Below are 16,683 nucleotides of genomic sequence, written 5' to 3'. Positions count from 1 at the left end.
TTAGTATTGATATAATATTGGAATATTTGAATGTGGATAGCTTGGCGACCGGGTTAAGACTATATTGTTAGTGCCGGCTTCAGGTATCTAGCAGGACCCTTTTGTAGTTGAATCTTGAGATGCAAATTGCCTATGCGTTGTTGCAAATGTAATATTTTCTTAGAAAAATATGAGTGCAGCGTTGTCACGTCTAATTTGGCGTGAACATTCTCCCCCCCTTGAAATAATATAGGGTATATGATTTCAAAATTAGAATTATAGTTTAACACTTTGAGTTAATAACAGTCTATTGGTTTGATTTATATTGTCTATTGTTTTGGTAACACACAAACTCGATTAATTGCACGTTTGAGTACACCATTTTGTGTCTTGATTGTCACAACACGCACAAGTCCATCATCTCCTGGATGTGTGTCAAGAATACGCCCCAATCGCCAGTGTAGTGGAGGTAAATTGTCTTCTCTGACCACTACCATATCGCCTACCTTAGCTGGTTGCGATGGTTGAACTTGCCATTTTGTTCTTGTCTGCAGCTCCGATACGTATTCTTTGTGCCAACGCTTCCAAAAATGTTGCACAAGTTTCTGTAGTCGTTGATACCGAGAAAGCCTGTTATCAAGGGTTTCAAGCACTGATGGATCGGGAGTAGATGTTAAGGATTTTCCAATAAGAAAGTGACCAGGAGTTAAGGGATCATAGTCATTGGGATCGGAGCTTAAGGGAGAGATTGGTCTCGAGTTTAATATTGCTTCGATCTGTGTCAAAACCGTATAAAAATCTTCAAAAGTTAAAATAGCATTACCCAATACTCGCTTTAAATGAGCCTTGCACGACTTTATGCCCGCCTCCCAAATTCCTCCAAAATGAGGAGAGTTTGGTGGAATGTGCTTCCATGACACGCCTTCGTTGGTCATATCATTAACAATCTTATTTTGATTTGATTTTTGTTGTAAAAATTTATAAAGCTCCTTTAATCCTGATGCTGCGCCTATAAAATTTGTTCCATTATCGGAATAGATTTCGCGAGGTTTTCTGCGTCGCGTCATAAATCGTTTAAAAGTGGCTAAAAAACTATTCGTAGTTAAATCAGATACTAATTCGATATGTATTGCTTTTGTAACAAGGCACACGAACAAACATATGTAAGCCTTAAATTTTTTGTATCCTCTTGTTTGACGATCTCTTAATAAGATAGGACCTCCGTAATCTACTCCGCATATAAAAAAAGGTGACTGCGGTGTAACGCGATATTTAGGCAAATTGCCCATTAATGGATTAATAAATGTGGGTTTTATCTTAAAACATGTTACGCATTTTTTCACGATCGATCTTGTCAGGTTTCTGCCTCCGATAGGCCAATAAGTATTACGCAACGCATTTAATAACATCTGTGCTCCGCAATGATACAGTTTTAAATGCTCATGCCTAGTTATTAGAATAGTCAATTGATGATTTTTTGGTAGTATTATCGGATGGCATTTATCATACGGTAAATTTGAATTCTTTATCCTACCGCCGACGCGCAATATTCCATTTTTGTCTAAAAACGGTGTTAATGATTTTAATTTCGACGATTTGTGTAATGCTTCCCCACGCGCGACTATATCTATGTCTTGTTTGAATATTTCATATTGTGATATTTTTATTAAATTGTTTAGTGAATTATTGAATTCATCGACCGTGAGTGGGCCATACAGTAGTTCTTTTTCTTTCTTCTTTAGTTTTAAATTTTGTAAAAATCGATAACAAAAAGCAGTTACGCGCACGAGTTTAATAAGGGAAGAGTATAAGAAAAAATGTTCGTTATTGTTAATTTTTGTACAAGTCAAACTTGTGATTCGACTTTCGACATCAGTTTCAGGAATTGAAATATTGTCAGTTGCACGTCGCTGTGTTTCAGTTAGATTTTGTAGCCAAGTTGGGCCTGCCCACCACAAGGATGAATTCAATAAATCATGTGTATAGCACCCGCGTGATATGAGGTCCGCTGGGTTGTCTTCCGATCGGACATGTAGCCAGTTATTTGCGTCGGTTTTTGTTTGAATATCAGAAACTCTATTGGCAACGAAGGTTTTCCATTTATAAGATGGAGATCTTATCCACGAAAGAGTGATAGTGGAATCGCTCCAATAGAATTCTTTGTCAAACGCGATATTTAATGCACGTTTCGTTATTTGCGCAAGATTTGCTAGCAGTTGTGCGGCACAAAGCTCGAGACGGGGGAGCGTAATATTTTTTAATGGTGCTACTCGAGACCTTGCCGCTATTAGTTTGATTTTGATTTCAGAATATTTGTTAATAGACCGTACATATATACACGCGCCGTAAGCTTGCTCTGATGCGTCAGCAAAGCCATGTAATTCTGTGTTTATACGATTATTACAAAATATATGTCTTTCAATTTTCAAGTTTTTAATAGATTTTATTTCGAAACAAAATTGGTTCAATTTATTTTCTAGTTCCGAAGGAATGGGCTCGTCCCATGATAAGTTTAATCGCCATAGGCTTTGAATTATTAGTTTTGGTATAACGATAATTGGAGATAAAAAGCCCATAGGATCGTACATTTGCGCTGTTGCCGATAAAATGGATCTTTTACTAACTATTTGATTTATTCTTATATTTTTGTAGTCAAATTCAAAACTGTCTGTTACCGAATTCCAAGATATACCTAAAGTTTTGATAGTTTGTTCGCCGATGTTTAAAGTTGGATTATCTGCATTTAAAAGTTTTGAATAATTAGAATTAAATTTATTCAGATTGAATTTAGCTTGTTTTAAAATATTACAAAGGTTATTTTTAATAGTGAATAATTCGGATATGCTATCAGTTCCAGTTAATAAATCGTCAACGTAGAAATCATTTCTGAGAATTTCGCATTCCTTTGTATAGTTAGTTATGTTTTCTCTGGCTAACTGCTCCAAACAGCGTATGGCTAAAAACGGCGCAGAAGCTGTTCCGTATGTAACTGTATTTAATTGATAAATTTTTAATTTGCTATTAGGATTGTCCCTCCAGAATATTCTTTGCATTTTTCTGTCGTTTTCGTGAACCAAAACTTGTCTGTACATTTTTTCTATATCAGCTGTAAGTACAAACGCATGTCTTCTGAATCTTAGTATAATAGAGAAAATATTGTTTTGAATTGTGGGTCCAACAAGTTGTATTTCATTCAACGACAGGCCTGCATCGGTTTTGCAAGATGCATCGAAAACTACGCGCAATTTCGTTGTTAAACTGTCTGGTTTTACCACCCCGTGGTGAGGCAAATAGAAACACGTCGCGGGTTCGGAAGATTCGTTGACTTCGCTCATGTGCCCTAGTGTTATATAAGTATTCATGAAATTTTTGTATTCGTTAAATAGATTTTTGTTTGTTCGTAAACGGCTTTCAAGTGAAATAAAACGTTTAAACGCGATTTGCTTACTATTCCCTATTTTTTTTTATATCGTCTGTAAACGGAATTTTAACTATAAATCTCCCGTCGTTTGCCCGCGTTGTATTGGCAACAAAATGCTGTTCGCATTGTTTTTCTGATTCGGTAAAATGTTGTATATCGCTACACGCTTCCAGTTCCCAGAATTTTTGAACTTGATTTTCTAAATTAGCCGTATGATGACATATCGTAAAAGAACTGGAATTTTTGAGAGGTACGCTGCCAGCAATAACCCACCCGAACTGTGTATTTTGCAAAATAGGTCTATTTTTTCCTAGATGAATATATCCTTTACAAAATATATTCCAAAATATTTCCGAACCTATTAAAATATCGATTTTATTGCTTTTATTAAATGTGGGATCCGCTAATTTTATGTAATTTGGGATATTTAAAATATTTTGGTTGAATGATACCGTCGGCAAATTATTTGTTATATTATTTAAGATAAAGCAGGATAGATCTAATGAAAAGTTATTAATGCACGATTTTAAAGTAATTGTTGTTTTTGACTTAATTTCCGTTGCATTTTGATTTATTCCCCGGACTGACATATTTATTGATTGTTTATGTAAACCGAGCTCATTAGCAAATTTCTCCGTGATGAAATTGGATTGTGATCCCGAATCTAATAATACTCTACATGCTCTATATCTATTATTGCTATCTAATACGTTAATTACTGCGGTAGATAAGATGATTTGACTTGAATCATTTTCGGTATGGCACGAAACATTTTGTGGTGCATTATTAACAGCTGGTAATTGGCTTGAGTCTATATGCAGAAGACTGTGATGATTTGAATTACAAAAGGCACAACGATTTAAAGAAGTACATTGATCACTGTTGTGATTGCAACGTAAGCAATTCGTGCATAGTTTTAATTGATTTACTTTGCTTACTCTATCTTCTGGAGATAGTGCCCGAAAACCTTGACATTTGAACGGTGAATGAAATGGCTCTTTGCAAATTAGGCAAATATTTTTGTGATTAGTGGATGTAGCGTAAGACTTGGTATGTTTTGCATAATTAGGTTTTATATCTTTAAATTTACTGGAGTTTCCGATTCTTGTTTCAGTCGGATTAATTGCTTCTTGTGCAGCGTTGATTTAAAAAATTGCTAAGTTCGGAAAATGTAACTAGTTCAGAGCCTTTATTCATTAACATCTCCCACTCTTGATGAGTTTTCTTATCAATTTTAGAAATTACAAGATAATTTAATAACGCGTCCCATTGATCGACGGGTTGTTGTAACATTTTTAAGCATCTTAAATGTTTATTAAACGCGTCTATTAGATGACGAAGGTCTTTACCTGATTCGTTATGCATTGGCGGGTGATCAAATAATTTTTTAATGTGATTGTTTACGATTATTTTCTTATTTTCGAAACGCTTTTTTAGTAAATCCCACGCAATTATATAATTATCGGCAGTTGCCGGTAGAGACTCTATAAGGCTTGCCGCCTCTCCTTTTACGCATGATTTCAAATAATAAAATTTTTGAGAATTACCGATGTTACAATCATTATGAATTAAAGATGAAAACGAATCATAAAATTGTAGCCAATTTAAGTAAGAGCCGTCAAACTGAGGTAAATTGATTTGAGGTAGTTTTATGTTGTTCGAATTATTTGTTATAGTAGTGTCATTGGAATTACTATTCGAACTAGTATCTGACTTACTTGATGCTGCCTGACTAAGTTTAAGTAAAGTTGATAAACAATTATTATGTTTTTCAAAAAATTCATCTAATTCTATTTCTATTAAATTATTAATTTGACTTTCGTCTTCTAGTACTGCTGTTATACTAATTACGGTATTTTCAAAGATTTCAAACAAAGGCTTCACATCATCGATAAGGCGTTTTATGTCTGCAATATTTAAGTCGCAAGCAGGTAGTTCCGACATTTGCCTGCACACTTTTTCGTATTTTGTTAAACGTGTTTTAGTAACTCGCTGTTTCATTTTGAGTTTATTTAATGATTCCATTTTGACACAGATTGAATTAAAACTCTAAATATTAAAATAAGGAAAGATTGATAGGAAGGAATGCTTGACTAACCTGATATACTCGCTGCTTTCTGTGCTCGCTCGTAGGTGTAGCGCCAAAGTTAGAACTTCCTGTCTTGTTTAGAACTTTCACTTTATTTAATTTTTGATTTAGATTTAAGATTTTAATTATTTTCTTCGCACTGGTGACGCATCCGGTTCGTTTTGGACCAATGTTTTTTGTTGAAGTATAAGCTCAAGGACCAGATAGAATTAGTGGCTCTATCAACCGTTTTAAATGTAAATATTGATTGATAACAAATAGATTTACACTTATTTATTTATAGAATATAATTTACACTGTTTAAAATAATAAGGTTTTAGTATTGATACAATATTGGAATATTTGAATGTGGATAGCTTGGCGACCGGGTTAAGACTATATTGTTAGTGCCGGCTTCAGGTATCTAGCAGGACCCTTTTGTAGTTGAATCTTGAGATGCAAATTGCCTATGCGTTGTTGCAAATGTAATATTTTCTTAGAAAAATATGAGTGCAGCGTTGTTACGTCTAATTTGGCGTGAACAGCAACTTTAACAAAACGTCCTGTAAAATCAGGTGCTACGCAGAGTAGTATTCTGGGTTCCAACCTGTATCTGATATTCACTTCTCACTCACTCTCACATAATTAAAATAGATCAGTGGCTCAAGCTCTGGCGAATATAAGTAAATAGCTCCAATTCCCAATATATAACTTTCACTCTCAGAAGAAGTATTTGTCGACAAATAAAACGTTTTATAGTACTATACCTCAGGTAAACATTGTCAAATACTTGGGGCTTCACCTGGACGACAAGCTCAATTGGAAATTCCATTTACAAAAGAAACGCTAACAGTTAGAAGAAACCAGGCGAAAACTAAACCGGTTGGTGAGCAGAAAATTAAAACTTAATATTAATAATAAACTATTCCTATAGAAGGCAGTCATAACTTTATGGACCTACGGAAAGCCAGCTTTGGGGCTTAGCCTATAAATTAAATATCGATATTGAGAGAAAAAGATAATGCTCCCAGATATGTCCCCAATTGGCTGACTTACATCGTATTTCAAATAAATACAGTTAAAGAAGAAATCATGGCCTTCAGCCAAAAATATAAGAACAGATTGAAGGATCATCCGAACGTCACCGCTAGAAGTTTCCATACGATATAAGCCACTTAAAGCCCCAAAAGAAAAAGACCTCTTGCTTGCACCTAGCACATAGATACATTTGTATTTTTGTTTTTGATTCTTTATTCATTTATTTATTTAATTTCATCTTATTTTGTTTTCTTTTTTCATTATTGTTACTTCATTAGTAATTCATTCATAACATTATCTTTTCCGAAATTCTTCCTCGCACTGGAAATCGAAGTGAATCGAAGACATGATTTTGTAGAAGAAAATTACAAAACTGTCTCTAATTTGTACTTTTTTACTATGAAAAGTAGATCTATGATTTATGATGAGATCCCAATATAATTAATTCACTGTTTACAGTATGATAGAGAAAACTAGCTGTAAGTGGAATTCTGTCTTAAGGCAATTAAGGCATCGTGCCTTAAGGCAAATTGCTGGAACTTCCCGTACCAAAAATTATTATTTTTTTAAAAACGATTAACATTTTTGAAAAAACTTTACTTCGAAAAAATAAGATTTTTGAGAAACTATAAATTGGACAAAAAATTACTTTTTTTTGAAAAAAAAAATTTGAAAAAAATTTTTTTTTTTAAAAAACAGAAAAAGTTTTCTCTATTTTGATATATTTTGGAAGATCTGAATTCTTTTTCAGAGCAATCGTACTGCTTTAAAAGCATAGAGACAAAATATAAAGCGCGTAAGCGCCGCGTCGCTGTCTAACGGATAAACATTGGTACGGAATCCATAGGAATGTAAACAAAATTTATACTTATTGTTAAAATCTCTATAAAATATCTGATAATTTGATGTGCATATGTTTAATGATCATTTTTGACCGCCAAATAGCATTTTTTTTTAAAACCTGCTAAACCTGCCCTTATGAAAATTTGATCAATTCTTCATCTTGTCAATACAAGTAAAATGTTTTTTGAATTATTAAAATCGGACGCTCCGTTCTCTTAAAAACTGAGGTACCGTTTTGGCACTTTTTGCCCCATATCTGTGGAACGGCTACACCTGCCTCCGCCAAAAACTAATCAGCACGTCTCCTTATCTATACGAATCTAATGTTTTTTGAATTATTCAAATTGCTCCATCCATGTTCCCGAAATCGTCGACACATACATACACGCACACACACACATACACATACACACACACATGCATCCATTTTTTCTAAGGTATGCCAAAATATTCAGAAACCTCTGAAACGTAAAGATATATAAAAAATTTCATTTTCGATTTTTTTGCGATTACTATAACTTACCCTACAGGAAGTTAATAAAGTAAGCACTATGCATATTTAAATAGTTCAAAATGCGACACAAATTGTGATCAACAATACGGTGTAACATTCATAAAAGCAATTTTTTATCAAAACTCCACAAGTGCTAATTTATTATAAACTGAAGAATCTATCACAGCATAAAATTTAACTTCAACTATAGATTTAATTTCAACTATGCCAACAAAATAAATTAGGTTATATTTAGTAAAAGAAATAAAAACAACCATAAAAAATAAAAAAAAACAATTCAAAACCCTGTTTCAGTTATTTTAATATCTCAAATATTTACCTCAATTATTACTAATTACATAATAAGATTCAAATATAGAATCTTATTAGAATCTGCCCATTAGATGATAAAATTTAAATAAAACGCGCTCTATTTCTCAAAAAAATTCGCCATATTTCACCACACACACATACATCATTTTTTTAAAAAATTACCAAAATATTCAGAAACCTCTGAAAGATAAAGATATATAAAAATTTTCTATTTTTTAATAATTTAGTTTTTGGTACGGAAAGTTCAAGCAATTTGCGTGAAGGCACGATGCCATGTACCACTATTTTGTAATTCGCCTCACCTCCATAGGTGTAGTTACCGCCGTATCAGCAGTATATTTTAAGTTAACATTAACCTTAACCTTAAGATAACTTAAGCAAACATTAACCAGTGGTGCATGGCATCGTGGCATCCAGCAAATGGCTGTAACTTCCCCTAACGTAATTTAAATTTTTTAAATCTTCGAAATTTTTTAAAAACTTTGAAACAATCATTTGAATCGGACGATCCGTTCTCTCAAAAGCTGAGTTTTCATTTTTGGCACTTTTTGCCCCGTATCTCCAAAACGGCTAAACTTGCCTTCGCCAAAAGCTTATCAGTACGTTTCGCCATCAGTAGAAATTGAATATTTTTTTAATCATTCAAATAGGGGGGCGTCCATCAAACACGTGATCGATTTTTCAAGGATTTTTGGACCCCTCCTCCCCCTAGATGATACGTGGTGATATTCAAAATGCCCCCTTCACCTCTCACCCTCCAAACATCACGTATTTTTAGTTGCGTGAAAAAATTGTAAAATTTTGGATTTTTTTTGAAAATGTTTCGAATTTTTTATAAAAAATCTGGTAGAAAATAAATACACGTGATATCGTACTATAACCTTCCTTCTCCCATGTGATATTTTGTGATTTTTTTTCAACAACCTTTCCCCTCCACCTAAAAACCTCACGTAATTAATGGACTTCTCCTAGGACGCTCCCGTTCACGAAAGGCATAATTCTATTTTTTCTAAGGTATGCCAAAATATTCAGAAAAATTCAAAACGTAAAGCTATATATAAATTTTAATTTAAGGGTCCCATGAAGGCTCATCACCGATATCCCAATAACATGTAAAGTTAAAATTTTACTTGAATTTTTGACAAAAAATGACTTGAACGGTCGAGAAATCATAAAATTAGCCAATCAAATGATTTGGAAAAAGAAACTTGTTCGGGAAAATTATATAATATCTTTGGAGAACGAACTATTTTTGCCGAAGATTTTGTTTATTTTACCTTGTGTAATTTTTGTCTATTTCAATTTGTGTAATTATCTGATTAAAAATAAATCCCATTTATACATACTTTAGTTTAACAACAAATAATTTTTTTAGCTTCCAGTATGGTTAGTATATAGAAATCGCAAAAAATCAAAAATGAAAATTTTTATGCATCTTTACGTTTCAAAGATTTCTGAACATTTTGGCATATCTTAGAAAAAATGGATATATGTGTATCTTATAAAATTCTTCTGTAAACTTATATATAAGATTCTTTTGTAATGAGGTATGAAAGGTTAAGCCTCCTAAACGATTATTCGATTTATTGTTTGACTTTGAAAATATTTGAGGCATCGTTAACTTCCCGTAGGGCAAGTTATAGTAATCGCAAAAAAATCGAAAATGAAAATTTTTTCTCGACGTTTCAAAGGTTTCTGAATATTTTGGCATACTTTAGAAAAAATGAATGTATGTGTGTGTGTGTGTATGTGCGTGTATGTATGTGTGTTCGAATACAAATTTTCGTCGACGATTTCCGGAACACGGATCAACCGATTTGAATAATTCAAAAAATATTCGATTCGTATTGATAAGGAGACATGCTGATTATTTTTGGCAAAGGCAGGTCTAGCCGTTCCGAAGATACGGGGCAAAAAGTGCCGAAAACGGTAAATTAGTTTTTAAGAGAACGGAACGTCCGATTTTAATAATTCAAACAACATTTTACTTGTATTGACAAGATGAAGAATTGATCAAATTTTCATAAAGGCAGGTTTCAGTGGTTTCGGAGATCTAACGAAAAAAGTAAAAAAAATGCTATTTGGCGGTCAAAAATGATCATTAAACATATGCACATCAAATTATCAGATATTTTATAGAGATTTTAACAATAAGTATAAATGAAAATAATTTAGACTCCTTTGCCACTTTTCGGGTGGATGACGTTTCTTCTCGTGGTTCAATTTTACTTTTTTTTAAATAACGTCGGATATCAATAAAAGAACTAATTATAAGAGAAAAATGTTTAATAATGTTTTTTAAAAAAGCAAATACATTTCAAGTTACTGGCTACTAAAAATTCGTTTCTTTTGACGCTTTTCATCGTTTTTTGCTATATCTTCAAAAATATACCTTTTAACAAAAATCATGTAATAAACAAAATTATATCATCTATAATCTTAATAAATCGGTGTTTTATAAAGTGTTCTAGGAACAATATTAGGCTAGATATGAAAATGGGGTTTTATAGTGCTCAAAATAAGCTTTAAAATGAGTATTTCTGAGTGTAAAATGAGTGAGATATCACGCAAATAAAAGACGCATATAATGTTTTTCTCATTTAAATCGATTTTTCAACTTTATGAGTGCCATTTCCACCAAAATTAAAAATCCCATCTAGAATTAACTTGGTTTAAGAGATCTTGATAAATTCAACAAGATACTACAAACGATTTTTAAAAAACTCACGATTTCATGAAAAAATCTTTCTCATTATTATATCTCTGAAAGAATAAAAGATACGTATAAAGGTACATAGATGAAAATTCAAAGTCATTTTCTGATAAATTATTGCTTTTTATTATTTTTCTGTTACACAAATATTGATAGAGTTATGATTGTTTAAGGAGTGGACGGCTGTCCAACCAGAGTGTCTTTCAAGCCCTTTAACCCTTCGCCGTTTCAAAATAAGAGAAGTTACGATAAAATTTATGATGGAAAAAGTTGTAGCTCGTTGAATTACCTTTAAAATAGTATATTACAAGTTTTGACAAAATGAGAATTAGAAGAGTTATAATCCAATTAATGCGGCGGGTGGTGACGTGAGTTTTGACTTCTGAACTTAAGATTAAGATTAGCCTGTTTTGAAAATATCAAGGAAATTGAAGCACATTAAAAACAATTCACATTTTTTCCTCCCCATTTACTGCAATAATTTTATTGATCGTAGGTTTATTAATTGCAAGTATAAACTTAAGTAATGATGTATATTGAATTAGTAAAAAATATAATTATAGATATTAAAATTTCTGAAAGTTAGTTAAAATAAGGTACGAAATTATAAAAAATATTGGAATATTATTGAAGCAATTGTTTTGGGTAGAAAAATCCAAGGTGATATTGTACCTTACCGCGAATGCTATATATTAATTCTTTCTGAACTTGTTATACTTTTCAAAAGACTTCATTTTTCAACACGTGCATCTTATGATATGACAATAAATACATCACAAAGGCAGACGATGGGCAAAAAGTGCTAAAACTGTTATTCAGTCTTTGAGAAAACGGAGCGTCCGATTCGAATTACTAAAAAAAACATTTATTTGCATCAAAGATCGAATCAAAAAAGTAAACTAGTGGCGTATGAGCATCGTGCCTTAAAGCAAATTGCTGGAACTTTTCGTATCGTAACGAAATGTTCAAGAAATATTAAATGTTTTCGAATAGATTATTATAAGTACTGTAAAATTGTCTAAAATTTATAAGAATTATATACACTGAATTGCAAAGTTGAAATTATTTATTTAAAGTATATAAGTGTGCGTTAGAACTTTAGCAAGATTTAAAATTAAAATTTGAATTATTATCGATATACAAAAAAAAATTTAAAAAAAAATTAATTGGTAAAAGCAATTGTTTTGCCAACACAAACAGAAAGTTTTTTGAATCATTCAAATCGTATGCTTAGCTTTCTCAAAAACTGCAATTTTTTGTACGTTTAGGTCTGTATCGAATTGAATGTTTTTTGAATCATTCAAAACGTGAAGAAATGTAAAAAAATTAGTTTTGATTTTTGGACTATTATAATAACTCACCCTACGGGAAGTTAATAATTTCTTTTATTATTCATATGTTATTTAAATAGTTTAAATATAAAACTTATATTGTTGAATAATGATAAATTAAAGATTTTTCTGTTTACTCTTACTGTTTTATTACTCTTACTTATTGTTCTTAACGCTTTCATGTCAATATCCTGCAACTTTATTTCTATTTCTGTTAATATCCTATCAAATTCCTAGCGAATGTAAAACCAGCATTAAATTTGTTGTTTCTGTATATATATATATATATATATATATATATATATATATATATATATATAGGGTAAGGTTGCTCAAGTCGTACCGACAAAAGAAGCGTGGCTATAATATTAAGTGCATTTAAATCAGAAGAAAATCTTCGGCGATTATTGAATCTATATTTAATTAGCTTTTGATTAACATTAACTGATTTATTTGATTAAAACAGTTATTTTTGCATTTTTACTTTTTGATTATTTCTGTTTCACAATGTCGGATTGTCATTCATTTAAACACTCGCTTAGTCAACTAAATAGATCTTCTTGGAAGTAGCAATAGGTGTAAATTTTAATTATCAGGCAAAATTTTGCTGGAATACGATTTAGTTGGCGGTACGACTTGAGCAACCTTATCTTATATATGATAGAGTTAATAGGTTTGTCATAACAATCATTTTAAGTTTTTGTAGTTAAGCAACTATCCCTTAAAACTTATAAACTCCGCAACTAGTAACAGACAAATGTACCTTTTGAATAAAATTGACAATTCCACAGTACATAACGATTTACCTGACTCAGAAACTCACTCTGGTGTAATATGTTTACCATACATTCAAGAATTGTATGTTTTTTGGAAAAAACTTTTTTATAAATCGGGACTCCGACTTGTAAACAATTTTAGTACAACGACTAGTACTATTTTTACCAAAACAAAAACTCCTTTTAATATCGAACGACTTAGAAATCTCGTCTATCAAATAAATTTTCTAAATTGTAATTTAATTTACATAGGAAAAACAAGCCAGAACTTAATTAAACATTTATAACAACATAAAAACAATTAAAAAAATCCGAGACAATTTAAAACTATGCTTGCGTGGCATATTTATACTTTAAAACACAATATGGACTTTTCTAACCCGACTGAACTACAATTCGAACAAAATTTATTCAAACTAAGAATTATAGAATGAAATATAACAATAAAACAATTAATAAACGGAATTAACTTAACCCGCTGTGCGACACAAATCTCTTTTATTTAGATAGTATTTCCAAATTTCTCACTAAACAATAAAAAAGTCGCGCGAAGGATTCGCAATTCGTTCCACACATGTGTAGAATCTTGGTAAAAATATTTTTAAAAAAGTCATTTCTCCATTATATCTTCAACCAGTCTACGAACAACACTCTATCTATTTGTGATTTTTTAATGTTGTACTTTGTGAAAATATTGTTAATTACAAGTTTAATGTTTATAATATATAGTGAAGTGCATTACAATATCATGATTATCATGGATTATTAAAATCTTCCAATTTAACACTAAGCTTAACTAATTGTAACTACTATTTACTCTTTTTATTTTTTATTTTCACTCCAATTCAATTGTTTTAGTTTTTAATTTTATTTTTAGTTTCCACTGAATGAAGGCTAAGATACCCGAAACGTATGGATTTTAAATAAATTTTTGAAAAAAATTGATGTTATGCCCGATTACTAGACTTTGTTAATATATATATATATATATATATATATTTGTATTTAGGTCAATGATTCAATTACTGATTTTTTCGAACTGCTAATAAATGCCTGCCTATTTCTTGAAAAATATTGGATCTACTACTTTCACAATTAGGTTGAAAACTAATTTAACCTGCTTAATGATGCGTTTTCATAAATACGCCATAATTAAATTAAAACAAATTACTAACTGTCTTTGATAACAGGAAAAATGGAAAAATCAACTATCAGAGCATTACGTAATGTCTATTACCTGGCGGAGGCGGTGGTGGCGGTTGATTTTGAGTGTTGGGATTAGTCTTTCCAAACGTTGTCAAAGCCGTTGATGTTTCTCCAAACATGACTAGCCATACTGCCATGAACATGGCAACCCAGCTCAAACAAAGTCCCATTATCTGCTGTTTCAAATTTAGTAAACTTTCAAAAATCCCGTTTCTATGTTATAATCAAAAACACACGTGACAAGTTTCGTTGCACTTTAAATATTATGACACATTATATTTTGAAGCATTTGCAAACTATTCAACGTCTTATCCCAATACAAATAGCCTGATGTTATACAGGCACAGGTTATTTCTTGAATATGAAGCAAAGGATCACGAATTGCATATTAAAATCCATATAACAAGCACGCGTGCGCGACCGACGTTTCTAAAGATATTCACGCACACACACTAAATCACATGTACAGCTTAAAGTTCAGCTTTTTATAAAGTTACCTGTCATAAAAATATAGCGAAATAATTCGAGTAGGTTGCGTGTAAATTGGTTTTTGTAGATCGTTAGTCCACTACTCCAATTAACAATGAACTTAGAAGTATGAATATGCTAATAAGCTATATATTCAGTGGACATTTTGCCTTCACTTTTCAGCTCGTGGCAGAATTTAACTGAATCCATTTTATTAGTAACATATTTTGATTTTCATAAATAAGAATTCACTATACTTATAGAATTATCTCAAAAAGCTTTTTATATAATTGAAAAACGGTTTTGTAAAACGCAGTCCTATAGAACATAATATTTCATTGTTTAGCAAAATGGATTTACTGGTTTCTCAGATTTAAAAAAAAAAACTTATTTTTGTTAGTGTTATGGCGGAGCATAAAATGCAAATATATAATTCTTGGTAAATAAATACAAACAATAATTTTAACTTAAAAATATGCAATTGTCATAAAATAATAATCAAGAATTTTAATTTTTACTATGTGGTTACAGAGTATAGGGAAGCTTGGGTGCCGTTGTGGCATTTTTTTTTATTGTTAGTTGGGAGTAAAGTAAATTTAATAGTAATTTGAGCATTTGTCTGGGAGGTCCAGCCCTTTAGAACATACGGGTCAAAATATGGCAAAAACAGTAAATCAGTTTTTAAGAGAACGGAGCGTCCAATTTGAATAATTCAAAAAAACATGTTATTTGTATTAACGAAATGAATAACGAACGAACAAAGAATTTTGGGAAAGACAGGTCTAGCGGTTTCAGCGATGCAATGAATAAAGTAACAAAAAATGCTATTTGGCGGTCACAAATAATAATTAGACATATGAATATAAAATTATCAGATATTTTATAGGGATTTTAATGATAAAAACTTTTGTTTACAATTCTATGAGTTCCGTACTACTATTTATTCAAAGAATCAAAAGTCCAATTCAACTTTGTGTAAATGACCTGCGAAAATCAAATCAGCCACATCACGTATCAAACATATCAAACAAAGGTGGAATTTCTAATTTATCCGTTAGACTGCGACGCAGCGCTTACGCTCTTCGATATTACGTCTCTACGTAGTTAGCGCTGCGCGATCCTTTAAACTAGTGCCTTAAGGGAAATTGCTGGAACTTTCAATACCTGTATTAAATACTCGAAGAAAAAAATCATAAATAACAATTGTTTTAAATACTTTATCGCTCATAGCGACGATATCGCATAAAACAGAATGTTTACATTAACATGCCAAATGAGGCATCCATCCGAGGATTATTGCTTACGATTAGAACAACGCATATAAAATATATGCAAGTATAAAACTCTGTATATTTCTGAAAATTTTGATATTTGTTGAATTACTCATTTTTACTCATTTTAAAATCTTTATAAAATATATGATAATTTGATGAACATATATCTAATGATCATTTTTGACCGCCAAATATCTTTTTTTTACTTTGTTCTCTGTAATTTCGAAAAGGTTTCTGAACATTCAGGCATACCTTAGAAAAAAAATGGATGTGTGTGTGGACAAAATGGGCGTTCTAGGGCGCACGGATCAACAAATTGAATGATTTAAAAAACATTCAATTCCCATTGATAGGGAGATTTGCTGATTAGTTTTTGGCAAGGGCAGGTCCAGCCGTTTCTGAACATTTTGGCATACCTTAAAAAAAATGGATGTGTGTGAGTGTTTCTTTTCATGTGTCCGAAATTTTTCGTCTACGTTTTCGGCGCAAGGTCAACTGATATGAATTATTCAAAAGCATTCAATTCCTATTGATAGGGAGATGTTCTAATTGATTTTTGGCAAAGGCATGTCCACCCGTTTCGGAGAAATGTGCAAAAAATAGCAGTTTTTGAGAGAACTAAGCATTCTATTTGAATTCTTGACTTCCCGTAGGGTAAGTTATAGTAATGAACCAAAAATCGTAAATGAAAATTTTTGCATATCTTCACGTTTCAGAGGTTTGGCATATTTCGATATTTT

General features: G+C 31.6%; 1 protein-coding gene across 1 annotated transcript in view; it reads right to left on the bottom strand.

The window, feature by feature from the left end:
* Positions 1 to 14,371, bottom strand: part of LOC113367293 — a 33,963-nt gene extending 19,592 nt beyond the window's left edge. Inside the window, exon 1 of the mRNA XM_026608911.1 lies at positions 14,233 to 14,371. Within this exon, the coding sequence (XP_026464696.1) occupies positions 14,233 to 14,371 (139 nt within the window). The remainder of the gene's footprint in view (positions 1 to 14,232) is intronic.
* Positions 14,372 to 16,683: the final 2,312 nt, after the last annotated feature.

This window comes from Ctenocephalides felis, unplaced genomic scaffold (genome assembly GCF_003426905.1).
Source record: "Ctenocephalides felis isolate EL2017-DRISC unplaced genomic scaffold, ASM342690v1 CF-g0.4_SCAFFOLD_01170, whole genome shotgun sequence".
Classification (NCBI taxonomy): Eukaryota; Metazoa; Arthropoda; class Insecta; order Siphonaptera; family Pulicidae; genus Ctenocephalides; species Ctenocephalides felis.
Note: the sequence above shows the minus strand (reverse complement) of the source record. Positions and strands in the feature narration are given on the sequence as shown.